The 18,279-nt window shown below is 45.3% G+C and overlaps 1 protein-coding gene across 1 annotated transcript in view; it reads right to left on the reverse strand.

Annotated features, from left to right (window-relative positions):
- Positions 1-16,351, reverse strand: part of LOC115387269 (frataxin, mitochondrial-like) — a 28,876-nt gene extending 12,525 nt beyond the window's left edge. Inside the window, exons 1-4 of the mRNA XM_030089922.1 lie at positions 16,217-16,351; positions 16,050-16,130; positions 12,501-12,592; positions 12,291-12,411 (exon numbers count right to left, since the gene is read on the reverse strand). Of these exons, the coding sequence (XP_029945782.1) occupies positions 12,291-12,411; positions 12,501-12,592; positions 16,050-16,130; positions 16,217-16,300 (378 nt within the window). The 5' untranslated portion in view covers positions 16,301-16,351. The remainder of the gene's footprint in view (positions 1-12,290; positions 12,412-12,500; positions 12,593-16,049; positions 16,131-16,216) is intronic.
- Between the last annotated feature and the right edge of the window lie 1,928 nt (positions 16,352-18,279).

The following is an 18,279-nucleotide window of genomic DNA, read 5'->3' on the forward strand; positions in this document are numbered from 1 at the left end:
TCATGTTATGATGCTAAATATGCTGCTGCCATCATTAATGCTTGCATCAGATGTACAAAATTTAAATAATCTAGATTGGACAGATTAGACTTAAAATGTAACAGTACAAAACTATAATAATACAAAAAAAGACAAAATTAATCGTTTTTCTCCTCCTAGAATGTTACTCGTACGGCGCAGTGGCCTGGAAAGACGACACTGGCTATGTTTACGTGCAGTCAATATTCGTGTTAAGATAAATATTCTGGTTTCTGAATAAATATTCTGGGTTTAAAATAACCCCAGGAGATTCTCATTCAGACCACGGCGCACAGACGACGCCATGACTGCATTTGCACTTCATGCCACTAGGTGTGCTGTTTGCATGTTCAACCTTATTTCACACAGACACCACAGAAGAAGAACAACACTGCAAGCGTTGCAGGCTCTCTGCATGTTGTTAGCAGCAAGACGTGGTGATATGTTCAGTGAGGCGATGCACTGCCATTTTCAGTAAAAGAGAAGAACTGAACTAAATAACTTAGTTTAGTTTAACTAACTGATCGTTAGTTAAACTGTATCACAAGTAGTTTTGTTTGTTTGCGCGTTTATTTCACAATTTTATAAGCATTACAAAACTGTAACTTACAAAAACTGCATTGCATATTGTGAAAAAGGACACCCTAGAAGCTTAGAGCTTTTCAACAGGGGTCCAACCCACCACCAAGTAATTGCACTGTGTACAGTCTGAAATCAAACTCTAGGTCATTACAAGTAATGTCAGAAAATAAAACATCACAGTGCACACAATGACAGGGAGAGGAGGTGGCCTGTGTATTTACGTACACAACGACTGGTCTACAAATAACACTGGTCTACAAATAACACTATTATGCACACACATTGCTCACCGGACATAGAGTTCATTTCTGTAAAAGCCCGTCTGTTTTTCCTGCCTAGGGAGCTAAAAGCTGTGCTAATCACAGCCGCCTACATACCACCTGATGCTAACACTAGCATAGCTCTAGCGCTATTAGCAGACGTATTAAATACATTACAGCAGTCTTACCCCGGCGGCGTACACATTGTTGCAGGAGATTTCAACCAGGCAAACCTGAAGTCTGTCCTGCCTAAATTCTACCAACATGTAAGCTGTGCTACCAGAGGGGAAAACACCTTAGATCACGTCTACACAAACATTAAACATGCATACAGAGCTATACAACTGCCACACTTAGGCCAGTCAGACCACCTCTCTCTGCTCCTTGCCCCTGCTCACACACCGCTAAGAAGAAGCACAACTCCAGTGACCAAGACCATCACAACCTGGCCCGAAAATGCTATTCTTCAACTCCAGCACTGTTTCCAGCACACTGAATAGTGTGTCTTTGAACATCAGGACCTGACCCTACACACAGAGGCTGTACTATTTTACATCAAGTTCTGTATGAGGAATGTAACAGTGGATAAACGCATCAGAAGCCCTGGATGAATAGCCAGGTCAAGACACTCCTCAGAGCCCGCAACACTGCCTTCAGGTCTGGAAACAAGGAACTGTACAGTGCTGCCAGGGCTGACCTGAAGAGAGGAATCAGGAAAGCGAAAGCAGAGCACAGACAGAGGATTGAAAGCCACCTCTCTGACAACAACTCTCGGTTGGTGTGGCAGGGAATTCAGCAGATCACAAACTTCAAGGGTCATACAAACTCAGGAGTAGTCCCGAGCACCGCACTAGCAGAGGAGTTGAACACCTTCTTTGCACGCTTTGAGACCCCCGCCCAAAAGTCTGCAGTCACATCCCAGGGTTTCCTTCAGTGCTTTATGGTTTATTAATTGTAAATTTGTTTTTTTTGCACCAAAACCGCGATACCAAAGACGGTCTCTCGAGCTTTTAATGGCATCTGGTGATACAGTTGCAATGGCGACACCTTATGGTCGATATGTGAACACAGTAGTCCGATGAGGTTTATTAGGCCTTTTTTTGTATTCATGTTTGATTCTTATAAACAGGCCAATGATTATCTTGCTTACCTTTACATGTTTCGGCTGTCAACCTGCAGCCTTCCTCAGAAGTGTCACGTGATGTTGTTGTGACGTGTCTGGATTTATACAGGTTTTGGCGCCAGCTTCCTGCTGGGTGCAGTAGGACGACAGCGCCATCTGCAGTCTGACTTCTTCAGTACTGTGTCCCAGGTGTGAGAAAGTTGATATGCCCCTTCCACCCGGTTCACAGTCTGGGGGGGTGTTTCCGGATCTCGATGGCCTCCCTGATCCAGCGGTGGTATTTGTTGCTTTCCGTGCCGATGATCTGGGCATGATCCCAGTCCATGAGGTGGTTTTCCCTCTTGCAATGTTCGGAAATGGCAGACTTCAGCTGTTCCTGCTCTGCCTGTTGTTTGGAGGAGCGTGTGCACGCTTTAGATGTTTCTTTTTCACATTCTGTGCGATGTTCTTTTTGTCCTGACATTGAAGGCTCTGTCAGTCTCCCCGACGTAGGATTTGTTGCACGACAAACAAGGTATTTCGTAAATAATATTGCATTTGTGTCGTGGCTCTATTTTGTCCTTGGGATGTACTAGTAACTGCCGTAGTTTAACCTGTGGTTTTACTGGGGTGCTGATGTTGTGCTTATTCATGGCCCGTTGTATTCTCTCTGTGATCCCTCTGATGTATGGAAGTGTCACCATGGCCCTGTTTTGTTTCTCAGTTTGTTTAGTTGTTGTTCTCTTTTTTGTGTCTTTGTTATGTTTTGCTTGTTGGCGGCCTTTGTTTATGGCCCACATCGGATAATTGCACTTTCGTAGTGCTTTTATGATGTGTTCTTCCTCCTCCTTTCCATCTTCTTCCTGTGTGATTAGTTTTGTGCGTACAAAAAGGGTTCTTACGACTGAAAGTCTGTGGTTAATGGGATGTTCTGACATCCAAAGGAGGTATTGATCTGTGTGAGCGGGTTTCCGGTATATGTGGATTTTAATGCTGCCATCTTCCAGGTGTTTTATGTCCAGGTCCAAAAAATGTATAGTGCCGTCTGTTTCTTCTTCGTGGGTGAACTTGATGTTGTTTGTGTCATCCAGTGTGTTGAGATGATCCATGAGTTCTTGTGTGTGTCCTCTCTTTGTTATTTCCAAAATGTCATCCACATACCTCTTCCAAAGCGAAAGGCCGCAGTGTGGTGGGACTGTTTTGAGGGCCCGGGCTTCAAGGTCTTCCATGAAGAAGCCGCTCATTATGGCAGACAGTGGATCCCCCATTGCGAACCCCTCCTTCTGTCTGTAGATGGTACCCCGATACTGGAAGTAGGTAGAGGTGGAGACAAATTCCAGGAGCCTTGTGATGTCCTCAACAGTGAGAGAAGTCCTTCTTTTTAATGAATCAAACATGAATACAAAAAAAGGCCTAATGAACCTCATCGGACTACTAAGAACGAATCATGGACAAACTTGTGTCAAAGAGTTCCGCTGCATGGAGCAGCTAGAACAGAAGAGAGCGCGTTTCCGGAATCACCTGAAATTCAACCTGCGGTGCCGAGACGAAGGCATTATACCACCAAGCCTGGACTTAAAGAACCCCATACCAACGCAGAACGCGGACAGAATCGTAAGGAGAGCGAAAAGTGCATTGCTACAAGAAAGGATCCACTGCACGGCAAACAAGGTGAAAGAAATTAACCTGTCATTAGCACAAAAAACGGCACATTTCAGAGAGACATATAATTTGGACAAGGACACATACACACTGATAGAAACACATCTGAAGCATGCACACGAATGGCAGTTCGTAGAAGCCAAACATCGTCAAGTTAGGAAATTAGAAACACTAATCCAAATAAAGCCGCAAGCGGCATTGGTCGGGACCGAGCCTCCTTGCCGGCCCACGACTGAGATGTCCACCCACTAACATGGAGTTGTTAACATGTCCCATCCACTAACAGAGTTGTTAGCATGTGCCATCCACTAACATGTAGCTGTTAGCATCTGTCATCTACTAACATGGAGCTGTTAGCATATGTCATCCACTAACATGGAGCTGTTAGCATCTGTCATCCACTAACATGGAGCTGTTAGCATGTCCCATCCACTAACATGGAGCTGTTAGCATGTCCCATCCACTAACATGGAGCTGTTAGCATGTCCCATCCACTAACATGGAGCTGTTAGCATGTCCCATCCACTAACATGGAGCTGTTAGCATCTGTCATCCACTAACATGGAGTTGTTAGCATGTCCCATCCACTAACATGTAGCTGTTAGCATCTGTCATCCACTAACATAGAGTAGTTAGCATCTCCCATCCACTAACATGGAGCTGTTAGCATGTCCCATCCACTAACATGTAGCTGTTAGCATCTGTCTTCCACTAACATGGAGGTGGTAGCATCAGTCATCCACTAACATGGAGTTGTTAGCATGTTCCATCCACTAACATGGAGTTGTTAGCATGTTCCATCCACTAACATGGAGTTGTTAGCATGTTCCATCCACTAACATGGAGCTGTTAGCATCTGTCATCCACTAACATGGAGTTGTTAGCATGTCCCATCCACTAACATGTAGCTGTTAGCATCTGTCATCCACTAACATAGAGTAGTTAGCATCTCCCATCCACTAACATGGAGCTGTTAGCATGTCCCATCCACTAACATGTAGCTGTTAGCATCTGTCTTCCACTAACATGGAGGTGGTAGCATCAGTCATCCACCAACATGGAGTTGTTAGCATGTTCCATCCACTAACATGGAGTTGTTAGCATGTTCCATCCACTAACATGGAGTTGTTAGCATGTTCCATCCACTAACATGGAGTTGTTAGCATGTTCCATCCACTAACATGGAGTTGTTAGCTTCTCCCATCTGCTTTTGAGTCACTGAATGAAGGCACTGAGGGCACTGAGGCTGTGTTCTACTACTCATACTAACTTATTGAGTATGCAGTGTGTTTACACTGGCAGTATGCGATTTTGAGTATGCGAGAAGTTCCCGGATGCATACTGCCAGAAATGTTGAGTATACATCGTGTGTTCACTACTCATACTGAAATTGCCCAAGATGCAACGCGACGGACAGCGGTTGCGCCACACAGAGCTTGCGGCGCCTGGCGGCCGGCGGGTGTGTGTGTGTGGCGGGGGCGGCTCTGGTAGTGGGGGCGGGCCCTGGCCCCGCGATCTGGGTCCGGCCCCGGAGGGTGTGAGAAACTCTGCGCTCGCCGGCGGGCCCGGGGGTCTGCCGCCAGACCTCCGGAACCGACTCGGTGCGACGCCCGGGGCGGGCCCGCTCCGTAGGACCGCTGGGTGAGACCGCACGTCTCGGTCCCGCTGCCGAGCGGGTCGGTGGGGAGCCGGTCAGAGTGGCGGGGCGGTCCGGCGGTGTGATCCGCGGTCGGCCGCCGCCAAAGCCCGACCGGGCCTGGAGGCTGGGCCGCCGGGTCGGGGGACTGACTGCCGCGGCCACGGCGCCGAGCGCCGTGCCGGCCGGGGGGCCCTGTGGCGGGTCCGGGGTTCTTGTGTGCTCTGCTTCTCTCCTGCTTCTCTGCCACCCCCGTGCTGGAGCCGCTCACTGCAGCTGGCTCACATTTCGCCAAATTCGTCCGAACAAAATCATAAACAGTTGGTATTCGGACAAATAAACAACACATTTGGGCTCTAAACCACCAACTGAAGACAAAAAGAAGGCCCTGAAATCACTACTCAAACCCCTTCTCAATGAAGAAAAAATAAACAAGGAGACAAACAATCATCTCATCCCCACAGCAAGCATAACCCCTCGAATTTATGGAACCCCCAAGATACACAAACCTGGAACACCGCTGAGACCCATTGTGGATAGCATCGGGTCTGTGACATTCAACCTGTCTAAAGCACTGGTTGACCTCATAAAACCACTCCTTGGACTCACAGATCAACACTGTAAAAATGCCAAGCAACTGGCCCAGGAACTGAAGGACATAACAATTCAAAAAGATGAAATATTCATCTCGCATGATGTGGTCTGTCTGTTTACAAAAACTCCCATAAATTTCACAATACATATCGTGCGTAGTCGCCTCAAGGAGGATAAATCATTAAAAAGAAGGACTTCTCTCACTGTTGAGGATATCACAAGGCTCCTGGAATTCGTCTCCACCTCCACCTACTTCCAGTATCGGGGTACCATCTACAGGCAGAAGGAGGTGTTCACAATGGGGGATCCACTGTCTGCCATAATGAGCGGTATGTGGATGACATTTGGGAAATAACAAAGAGAGGACACACACAAGAACTCATGGATCATCTCAACACACTGGATGACACAAACAACATCAAGTTCACCCACGAAGAGGAAACAGACAGCACCATACATTTCCTGGACCATAAAGCACCTGGAAGATGGCAGCATTAAAATTCACATATACCGGAAACCCGCTCACACAGACCAATACCTCCTTTGGATGTCAGAACATCCCATTAACCACAAACTTCCAGTCGTAAGAACCCTTTTTGAACGCACAAAACTAATCACACAGGAAGAAGATGGAAAGGAGGAGGAAGAACACATCATAAAAGCACTACGAAAGTGCAATTATCCGATGTGGGCCATAAACAAAGGCCGCCAACAAGCAAAACAAAACAAAGACACAAAAAAGAGAACAACAACTAAACAAACTGAGAAACAAAACAGGGCCATGGTGACACTTCCATACATCAGAGGGATCACAGAGAGAATACAACGGACCATGAATAAGCACAACATCAGCACCCCAGTAAAACCACAGGTTAAACTACGGCAGTTACTAGTACATCCCAAGGACAAAATAGAGCCACGACACAAATGCAATATCATTTACGAAATACCTTGTTTGTCGTGCAACAAATCCTACGTCGGGGAGACTGGCAGAGCCTTCAACATCAGGACAAAAGAACATCGCACTGAATGTGAAAAAGAAACATCTAAAGCATGCACACGCTCCTCCAAACAACAGGCAGAGCAGGAACAGCTAAAGTCTGCCATTTCCGAACATTGCAAGAGGGAAAACCACCTCATGGACTGGGATCATGCCCAGATCATCGGCACGGAAAGCAACAAATACCACCGCTGGATCAGGAAGGCCATCGAGATCCGGAAACGCCCCCCCAGACTGTGAACCGGGCGGAGGGGGCATATCAACTTTCTCACACCTGGGACAAAGTACTGAAGAAGTCAGACTGCAGATGGCGCTGTCATCCTACTGCACCCAGCAGGAAGCTGGCGCCAAAACCTGTGCTGACCAGACGCGTCACAACAACATCACGTGACACTTCTGAGGAAGGCTGCAGGTTGACAGCCGAAACATGTAAAGGTAAGCAAGATAATCATTGGCCTGTTTATAAGAATCAAACATGGATACGTGAACACGTAGGGGGTCAGAGGTGACGTGAATTTTCATCAGAAAGCCGCGGCTCGCTGATGAGGCAGAGTTGGTGCAAGTTAGCATGGATGTTAGCACGTCGTCAGAGCAGCCTTCTGCGAGCCGCGATAGTAAACATCAAACTAGCGGATTTAATCCAAAATGGTTCGTGTTCTGTCCTCAAAATGATTCACTGTCCAAACGGTGGAATTGCTTCTGTTTAATGAACAACATGCTTCATCAGTCTGGGGATTCCATTCATGCACATTCTTCTTCTACTGCTTCACACTGCACTATACATCTAACAGTAACACTGAGCCCTCTGCTGGACTGAAGGAGGTACTGCTGGACTTATGCACTACTGTGAACTCCATACAAACAACAAATACTTAAAGAACATAACAATATTAATAACTGTAAGCAATCTAATAATTTTTTTCAGTAATTTGTCTTTAGTTTTTCATTCAAAAATTAGACGAGGTCACACAGTCCAACAGAGACCTCTTCAGCCTCTGAGTGCCCTGTTTTTACACCTTAATCATGTTTGCACTGTATTTTTGTTAATTTATTTTACCTTTAAATGTGAACAGCAAAGGCTTGTTTTAAAGCTACACTAAGGAACTTTCAGTTTTCGTTGATTTTGGCGGCGCCAGTGGACAAAAGCGGTAGTGTTTTGCCTGACTGAATACTACAGTTCCCATGAGGACTAGCGCGGGACGTCGTAAATTGCTGCTCCCGGTGGGCATGCTGTCGGACTGAACTCGCCTTCATTTGTTTCCAGTGGCTGTGTGAAGGACGGATAGCGACGAGGTAATGAATCTAAATGAATCTAATAGTGGCTAAACAATGTTATATCGTGATGTGACGCATGCCGTAAAGCAGTCCGCACATTTGGAGCTTTTTAGTGTGCAGGGTTCCTACCACCCTCCTCACAGCTGCTTAGTCCAAGTGAAAGCAATACTGACGCCCTCAGCCCGTGACAGAGGGGTCATTCAACTAGTTGTAAGTCGAAGTATCATCACAAAAGATATTAAAATGTTTTATTAAGGTTGAAAAGTTCCTTAGTGTAGGTTTAAGATTCAATAGGTGAAAACATTTGATATTTATTTTAATTTTATTTTTTGTGTTTGTTAAAACTTTATTTTAAGATTGTAGCTTTCTGTAAGAATCTGCATGTTAATAAATGCTGACAATAACACAACGTAGTCATAATTTCAAAATTTCTGTCAACTTTTTTTTTTTTTTCATAAACACGATGGGTTTCTCTAGCAGTCCAACCACCAGGCTTAGCAAGTTTTCTGGGGGAAACCCTGCATCCCCCCAGCAACATCCAACTTCCAGCTCCCAACCGCTGACTGTGCAGGCACATGAAGTGGAAAGGATGCTGAAAAAGCTTTCCCCAGGAAAGCTTCTGGACCCGACGGTGTACCGGGGAAGGTGCTCAAGGCCTGTGCCGCGCAACTCTCGCAGGTCTTCACCAAAATCTTCAACCTCTCCCTGACACAGTCCACCATCCCTGCTTGCCTGAAGTCTGCCACTATGATCCCAGTGCCAAAGAAATCTGCCACCGTCAGCCACAAGGACCACCGCCCAGTGGCACTCATCACCAAGTGCCTGGAACGGCTGGCTCTCAACCACATCATGACCTGCCTCCCTTCCTCTTTCGACCCCTACCAGTTCGCTCACAGAGCAAACAGGTCAACAGAGGATGCTATAGTATCACACACTGCACACTGCGCTGAGCCACTTAGAACACCGGGAGAGCTACGTCAGGATGTTCTTCGTCGACTTCAGCTCAGCCTTTAATACCATCATCCCTGACATCCTGGTCAGGAAACTGATCGATCTGGGACTCCCCCCACTCACCTGCACCTGGATCAAACACTTCCTGACAAACCGACCCCAGACGGTTAAACTGGGGCCCCATCAGTCCTCCACCTGGGCCCTGAGCACAGGCTCTCCACAAGGGTGTGTGCTGAGTCCACTGCTCTACACCCTCTACACCACGGACTGCAGCCCCGCCCATTCCAGTGACACCATTGTTAAGTTTGTGGATGATACAGCGGTGGTGGGACTGATCACCAGGGGCGATGAGTCTGCCTACAGGGATGAAGTCCTGAAACTGGCTGAGTGGTGCTCGGCAAACAACCTGTCTCTGAACATCACAAAGACCAAAGAAGTCATCCTGGACTTTAGGAAACACAGGTCTGATCCATCTCCCCTCTTCATACATGGGGATTGTGAGAAGTTAACAGCCCTTCTCATACAGAACTGAGTCTCTCTCACGTGTGTGACAGTGGAGAATGTGGCAGAAGTGAGGAGTGGCGTGGCTGCGGCTGGAGTGCAGGTAGTGTGGTACCCACTACCCCCTGAGGACGTAACATCCCACATACGAGCAGAAACGCCATAAAACTACTCACCACGCACACTTCCTCCTCCTTCTCTCTGCCCAGCTGATACTAGCGGAGTGCGCCCGCTGGAGAAGCTGTATTTCACCTGGCTGATGCAGGGAGGAGCAGTCCATGGTGTGAAGGGGAGCACAGTTGTGTATTTATTGTAAATATTTATGTTCTGAGAAATTGACTTGTGGGGAAGGTCATCCTAGGTGAATTTATATTTTCATTTATTTTTACTTGACACTGGGGATTTTGTTAAAATCTTTTTGTAAATATTAATAAGATGATCAGACACCCCTCCTAGAATTTTGGTTTAATCCAGCCCAGGGATTGGTTAATTTGGTCTGGGCTGGATGTATTTAAAGCTAGGGTCGGCGATCTTGGAAAACTAGCATGTATTCGAATGTAGCATCTCCCCAAGGCTCCGCCTTGCTCCCACCCCATTGGAGGAGCTCCCCTTGGGAGCAAACACACTGGACCCGGAAGCGCCACGTGCACGGAGTTTGTGATCGCATCCAACCTTTCTGACTGCCCGCACACAACGCGCATAGGAGCGCAGCGCGCCCGCTCCGCTTCGTTCTATCTTTCAGGTGAGCCGCGAGCGCTGAGAGCGCCTTGGCAACGCGCTCTGAACCAGGGCCAGTGCACGCCATTGAAATGTACGCGCAGGGGGCTGGTAGAACGGCGAAGGGATTTGATTGGTTTCTTAAGAGCGGTCCGCGCCTTACGATTGGTCGGAGTTTTTACTGTCCTGTGGACGCTACAGTGGTCAGATTTTTTCTGCACCTTTTTCCGTCCTCATAACGTATTGACTTCTCCCAGGGGGCAAGGAGCATTTCACTCAGTATGACTAAAAGTGCTTTTGGACAACATTGTCTACCGTAGCTTTAAGGAGGACCATGGTTAAGGAGAGGGGAGAGAGAGCACCTGTGAGGCTGTCAGTCTGGAGAAGCCTCTGTCAAAAGCCTGTTGTGAGGGTGTGTGACCTTAAAACTGCCAATAAACAGAAGGATTGGCAAAGAACCTGGGAACGTCCACCTCATTTCTCCGCCAAACCTCTTCCAATGTGATCCAGGCGAGCTGATCCTGAGTCGGGATGACCGCTCGTTCCCTCACAGGGATCCAGTGGAGAGGGTCCACACCTTCACCTTCCTGGGCACCGTGATCACCGACAACCTCTCCTGGTCTGCAAACACCTCGGCTATCTTCAAAAAGGCACAGCAGCGTCTGCACTTCCTGAGAGTACTCAGGAAAAGTAACATCTGTGAGAAGCTGCTGGTGCCCTTCTACCGCTCCACCATCGAGAGCATCCTGACCTACTGCATCACCGTGTGGTTCTTCCACTGCCCCGAGGCAGACAGGCAGAGACTACAAAGAGTAGTCAGGACAGCTGAAAAGATCATCGGACGCCCTCTTCCCTCCATCAGAGACTTATTCACATCCCGCTGCCTCAGCAGAGCCGAGTCAATCAAAAGAGACAATACCCAGCACACCACCTGTTTGAACTGTTACCCTCTGGCAGGCGCTACAGGTCCATCAAAACAAAGACAAACAGACTAAGAAACAGCTTCTTTCCGCAAGCCATCACTGCATTGAATCTGAAGGGTCACTGACAGACACGCACTCATGGAAATGTGCAATAATCTGCAAATACTGCAAATTCTTTTCTATATACGATTATTTTTCTATTTATATTTTTAAATTTGCACTATTGTTAGGTTTTTTATACAGATGCTGCTTGAAATTTCGTTGTACATTGTGCAATGACAATAAACTGATTCTGACAAATAAAGGACTTTCAATTCAATTTCCAATCGGATTGAAAAAACACCCATGTAAACTGGGCCAGTGAGCAACACTGTCCCCAGCACTTTCGGTAGTGAACCGTCATGATCGATAAGCATGAAGTGGCCGATGTGATTTCATCATACAGCAATATATGACAACAATAACACAATTAGTCCACACTTAAATTTTCACATCAATGTTTTTTTTTGCATCGACATCAGTAACGTTGACCAACTGATTACTTCCTGCTGTCATCAAGTTCATCTGCAGTTCCTTTGATTGGCTACACAGAGTAAGGAGGTGGAGCCTGAGGTGGAAGTCTCTGTGCATGAGCAAAATAGTGGGATTATTTGAACATAATCTTTTCAAAAATAAAGGGAGTAAGTGACATGAAGTCCAGATCAGACAAACAGAGTGAACATTTTCTGACTCAAGTTTACTGAAGTACAAGTAGACTTTGCATTAAAACTACTCCCACAAGGACAATTTATCCAAGAAGTTACTTCAGTAAATGCAACATGTTGATGCAAATTTCTGCATCCTAGTGGGAAATTCAAAATGTGACAGCGTTAAGAGGTATTTTTCGCCACTTATGAATACACTATAACAGAAACTGATACTAGTAATGAGCTGCTAATGTTTTACTCCCAAAATAAGTTATACAAAGGAAATAATTAACTTAAATTTGCAGGAGCAATAAGGCAGACTCACTTAAGATAATAAGGCAAAGCACTTTAAGACCTCCATTGCTTGAGTTCTCAACACTTACAGTGAAGACGACATCATAGTCTGCCCCAGTGAAAGCTTCATCCATCAGATCTTCAAAGTACTCAGCTAAAGAGTCCAGAGTCTCGTCGGCCAACTTCTCATATGCTGCTTCTGACAGCTCGCTGCCACAGAGGGACACAAAGCCAGCGGTCAGTCAATCTCTCCACCGGTTGCTGCAGACCATTGGACAATAGCAGGAGGGTAGAGATACCTGATCTGCACCAGGGAGGACTTGTCCTGCAGCACTGACGTCACGTGGATGTTCTTACTCCACCTCACTCCATCCGTCCAGAAGCTGAAGCTCTACCACAGACACACGGCTGAGCTATAATTGAGTATGATTACAATTCTTAACAGTAGGTGGTAATAATTCATTGTAATACTGGTTGAAAACCGCTATTTCACACATAAGAAGAAGAGTACAAAGTTTCAAAGTACTAACGGCGAATGGTCGACCACAGGCACTGTGCAGAACAGGACAAGTCCATCATAATGAGGACTAAAGGTTGGTGTAGTGTAGTAGTGATGTTGACAGGTGTTCAGTGTAGTGAGTCTGTGGGACCCAAAAGTGTGATTTAGTGGGTCAGTGGGTCCCAGTTAGCCAAAAATGTATTTATTTCTACTTCTTATTTTCTTCTATTTCTTAAATTGTAGTGTTAAACTCCTTTGATGTTAAACTAGTGCAGATGCTGTCTTAGCAGAACAAAATAGCAGCGGCCATCACTGCCAGTTTTCATAAACATGAAGAGTTCAACATCGAGGAATACTGCTGAGTATTGTATATTACATTTCACCAAATTAAGAATGTTGTGCAAATATTTAAATGAAGAATGACATATTTACAAGGGGTGCCAGAAAAAAAAAATTCACATCCGAAATGGGATTTTTATTAAGATTCTGAATCAATCCCAAATCTCCAAGTATCAACATTTAAAAAGATGGCTTTTCACACTCTAACCACTCAGCCCTGATCACTTTCTCCATCCTGATCTAAACATCAAGCCAGGAAAACTATCGTGACTCAAACACCGATCGATTGTTTCAGCCTGAATGTCTCTGATCATAGTTTATACTGCCACTGTTTCAGGGCATCACTACACTAAATTCTGTTAAAGCTCGTGTCCGGAGTTTTGAAAGAGAGAGGTTTTTTTTAATCCAACGTCTCAGGCTCCGCCCTCCCTGTGCTTTCATGAGCGACCAACCCACGCCCCTTTAATTGTGCACGCTATTATCTATCGGGTGAAAATGAGAGCCTCTGAGTCCTGCAGCATCCTCCATGTTTAGCTGTTTACGGTGGATGTTCAGCAGACAGTGGATATATCCGAGGTGAGCGGGGCGGCTGCTGCAGAGCTAACTCTCCTCTGCTGGGCGAGCGGCCGTGCTCTCTGGCTGCTCCACACTTTGACAGCGCGACAAGGCGGAAGCTCGAAATCTATTGGCTGAATGCTGACCGGCGCTTTTTCGGATAACATGGGGGTCTATGAGACGAAGGCGGGGCTCATAAATACATTTTTATATTGCTTTATGCTAATATTATATTATTGTATCGAACCAGACTGACACATTTAAGCTCTGTTAAAAAATGATACATACATTGGAAACGAACGGAAACTCAGACACGAGCTTTAAGTCTTCATGTCACTACTTTAAAATTAAATTGTCTTCTAATTGTTATTTTCCTCAGTTAGTCAGTTTGTTGACTTGTATCCTTGAATCCTCAAAGGATTCTGTTATCCAGTTTTTTTTTCTGCAAGAAAATGTTTGAATGCATATATAATTTTAGCAATGTGGAGCATTCCTCAAAATTTGGCCATTTGGTTTTTTGTTGTTATGGCCTGAACATGAAGCTTAACCAACTTTAAGCTAGCCAGGTGAGCCAGGTTGCTTCATCACTCTTTTATACAGTCAATGATTCTGCCAAACATCCTCCACCTCTTCTCCCTCTGGCTCACTGTGGCCTCGGGGAGTCTCATTACTACCGGGTCAAAAGAGTTCGGCGCGGCTGTCAGTGGACTGTCCTACAGTCTCTGTTCCAAAGGCACTGTGCGTGCCAAACGTTGTGAGGCCAGTCACGGCCTGTCACACTGGTCCTGGTCAAATGCATAAACACTGTAGCCAGTACTGTTATTGAAAAGTAAATGGCATGCCCAGACTATGGAATCAGTTTATAGCAGACCATCACATTATCACACAACAACACAGTCCTTGGCTGACTAGTGGGTTGAGAAAGTGCTTGATTTGACATGCAACAAAGCCTGGTGTTATTAATTTCAAAATCGCCGTGATCAAAATTCAATTAATTGTGCAGCCCTATTAGAAACAAACGTGTGATGTGACAATTGGTCTGACCACCCTATACACAGTCAAAGCTTTGTATGCACCTTATTTGCATTGTCTGCTATTTCATTTATTACATTTTAGTTTAGGTCAGATCATTTTCAATATAGATTGCATGTTTAATGTCACTGCCTTGGGCTCAATTCTTACTGTAAACATTACTATGTTTAATAATGCACCAAATTTAGTTTTGAATCAAATCGATTTAGGAAGTCTGAATCGATACCCAGCTCTGCACACTACTGTAGGAAACACATCCGCAGCTGTGTGTCTCCATAAAGCTCGTGTCCGGAGTTTTGAAAGAGAAAGGTTTTTTTTTAATCCAACGTCTGGAGGTTCTGCTTTCATGAGCGACCAAGCCACGCCCCTTTAATTGTGCACGCTATTATCCGTCGGGTGAAAATGAGAGCCTCCGAGTCCTACAGCATCCTCCATGTTTAGCTGTTTACGGTGGATGTTCAGCAGACAGTGGATATATCCGAGGTGAGCGGGCCAGCTGCTGCGGAGCTAACTCACCTCTGCCTTAGCGAGCGGCCGTGCTCTCTGGCTGTGTGCACACTTTGACGGCACGACAAGGCGGAAGCTCAAGCTCTATTGGCTGAAGCTGACCGGCGTTTTCTCGGATAACATGTGGGTCTATGAGACGAAGGCGGGGCTCATAAATAAATTTTTATATTGCTTTATGCTAATATTATATTACAGTATCGAACCAGACTGACACATTTAAGCTCTGTTGAAAAATGATACATACATTGGAAACGAACGGAAACTCCGGACACCAGCCTTAATGTGAACATACAGCAGGTGTGGGGCAGCTCATGCAGTGGGTGACAGCGATGAGTATGGAGTGTTCTCTACATTCACTGCATGGTTGAAGTCACCCAAGAAGGAGGTGAGGGCACTGGGTTGTTATGTATGTGACCGGGCTATTGTGGAGTGCATGGTGAAGCAGGTAGACATGGATTTAGTAGTTGAAGAAATATAAGTAGCCACAGTTATGGCATACATTTCCATTTATACAAAACAAACAAAAAAAAAAACAAAAAACAAAAGAAAACCCTTAGCTTTTTTTTTTTTTAATCAAAATCGACAAAGAATTGGATTTCAGGGGACCTACATGATCTACAAGCTGGACCAACAATACATTTCTCAGACTTCAAATGTTGAGTCTATATATACCTGTCAAGCTTTTGCTGCTTGGTTTGGTAGCGTTCAATTAAAGCTAATAACATTAGTGTTGCATAAAGACAAATGCGGGTACGCTTACAGTCTACCCCGACTTTTAAAAGGTTTATTCAATTCTGTTTGATCTGCTTGAATGTCGTGCCTGTCAATACGACCACTGAGACCCATCCAACATGGCGGACGCACTGTGTCGCATTTTCCTGATTCTCTGTGTTTGGAGTCTGAGAGCGAGACTCACTGTGGCTTGAAGCCGATGTGCAGGCTGCAGAGCGGTCAGCGAGAGCGAACTGGTCCCGGTCAGCGTTGACAGTTTCCTCAACTGGAGGGTGCAAACAAACATGTTATGAGTGTGGATTAATGAAGCTGACACCGGATCCCCGGGGAGTACTCGCCTCCGGTCGATACCTGCAGGGAGAGCGCTCTGCTTCGCGGAGCCGTCACCGCGCCGACCTGCCTACAAACACCCGGAGCGGTGCGGAGGAAAAGCATCGTTCCCCGGTCAACTTCACGAGAAAACCTCCACCGCCTCAGCCACTCCACCCCCGGTTCTACGTCTTCTACTTCCGTTTAGCCGTGGTCACGCTGGCAAACCGGCTACCGCCCCTTACTGGTGAAATAGCGGCACTGCAGTCGGAACACTGAGAAGTCATCATTAAAAAGAAGTGTTACAAAATCTTTTTTTTTTTTTTTTTTTTTTAAACAGATTGGACTGGGGGAAAAACAAAACACAAAACTATTGCGGAGGTAGATACAAATTCGGTTTGCTTTTCATAACATTAAATGGCATTTGACAAAATATTCCAAATAAAAATAAAAAACAATGTTTCCAGGACAAATCTTAAAACTTTCTTTAAATAAACAACAAAAAACATTTTATTTCATTAAACATTTACAAAAAACCTCCCTTAGAAAAAATACAAATAAAAGAAATCGATCGATATTGTCCAGAATTAATATAAAATGCAAAAGAAGAAATTATGAAAATATTGTAACGTTCTGCAATCTGCGAAGCACCAGACGTCTCCAGGTCGTTCCACACGGCTCTTTTTATTGCACTTAGGCAAAACAATCAACAACACAGGGCTACTGTTGCGGCGGTTAACCACGTTAAACCTCCAACTCATTCCAACAGTCCATGAACATAACACCAACAGGCTGGCTTCAGCCACCTAGCTAATCTTAGAGTGCCACCCTCAGGAACAATGGTGCAACAGCACATTTAACTGACTAATGTTGACTCGAGTTATTACAATATGTATTTATACTAGTGTTGTCAAATGATTTATGAGGCCTCCAAAACAGCTAAACAACTGCTGCCAGAGAAGTTCTGGTCCAGAAGAGGCTACCCAGTGAAGGCCATCAAATGCCAGAAGCAACTTTGGACCAGCCGAAGCAGCTCAGCTGGAGCAGAGTGAGAGGCGGCATGCAGCAGAAAAGTAGTGCCAGGATGAGACCTGAGTTTCAAAGAAACTCCAAGCCTTCAAGAGGGTTTCGGGTGCTGCTATAGGAAAATAATAGTTACAAAAATAACTACAGCTCTACGAGTGTGTGCGTGCCCACCTACAGGCTTCGCTATTTGTAACTCCTCTTGGCTCCAGCCAGACACTGAGACAGATCAAAGCAGTTGCCACGCCAATCCTGTCTGTGGCGCATGTCACACCCCTCACCAGGGTTATATAAGCTGGGTAAGCCCCTCAATCAGTGGCATACATATATATATACATATATATATATACACACACACACACACACACACACACACACACAGAGGTAGTATATAAAAAGACAAGAACACAAAAAAGGAAAAAAATAATAAAAAAAATGAACAACCAAAAAAAAAAACAACATTTACAATTAGGAACTAAACATATGTTGTATTTAATTTGATGCCTCAAAACGGAGTGGGATGAAGAAAACTTATTAACTCCCACCCCTTGTCATCCTAAACATCTTTAAATTGCCATAATTAATGAATTAAGTGCATTTAGTAGGCTATATATTACTACATATTACTATTACTATTATCAATATCACTGCCCTTACCACATCAGCAACACATATCAACATATATTGCGATATCACTCGTACTTATTATGAATGGGGCTGATAGTTATATTTATCTTCCATTTAAGCATTAGCACAAGATGCATCTTCAAGGGCCAAGGTGTTATGTGGACCCGCTGCCAGAGGGGGTCAGTCCTCAGGCAACAGGCCCACCCTTTGCTAAGTGTCCTGCACTATGCATTAAAAAGACAAGAATTGGGGAGTCTACTGCTAGACGGTGGTGGCCTCCCAGCAGCAGAGCCCCCCCTTGCCTGCCTTCTACTAAATATTTGTTATTGTAATATCTATTATGTATTTGTTTATGATTACCACCATTATCACTTACTATATAAATTTTTGTGTTTGTGTTCCACTGGGAGGGTGTGATCTGTGGGAGAGAGATGATAACTAGACCGAAGTCCACG

The sequence above is a fragment of the Salarias fasciatus genome, chromosome 4 (genome assembly GCF_902148845.1).
Source record: "Salarias fasciatus chromosome 4, fSalaFa1.1, whole genome shotgun sequence".
NCBI lineage: Eukaryota > Metazoa > Chordata > Actinopteri > Blenniiformes > Blenniidae > Salarias > Salarias fasciatus.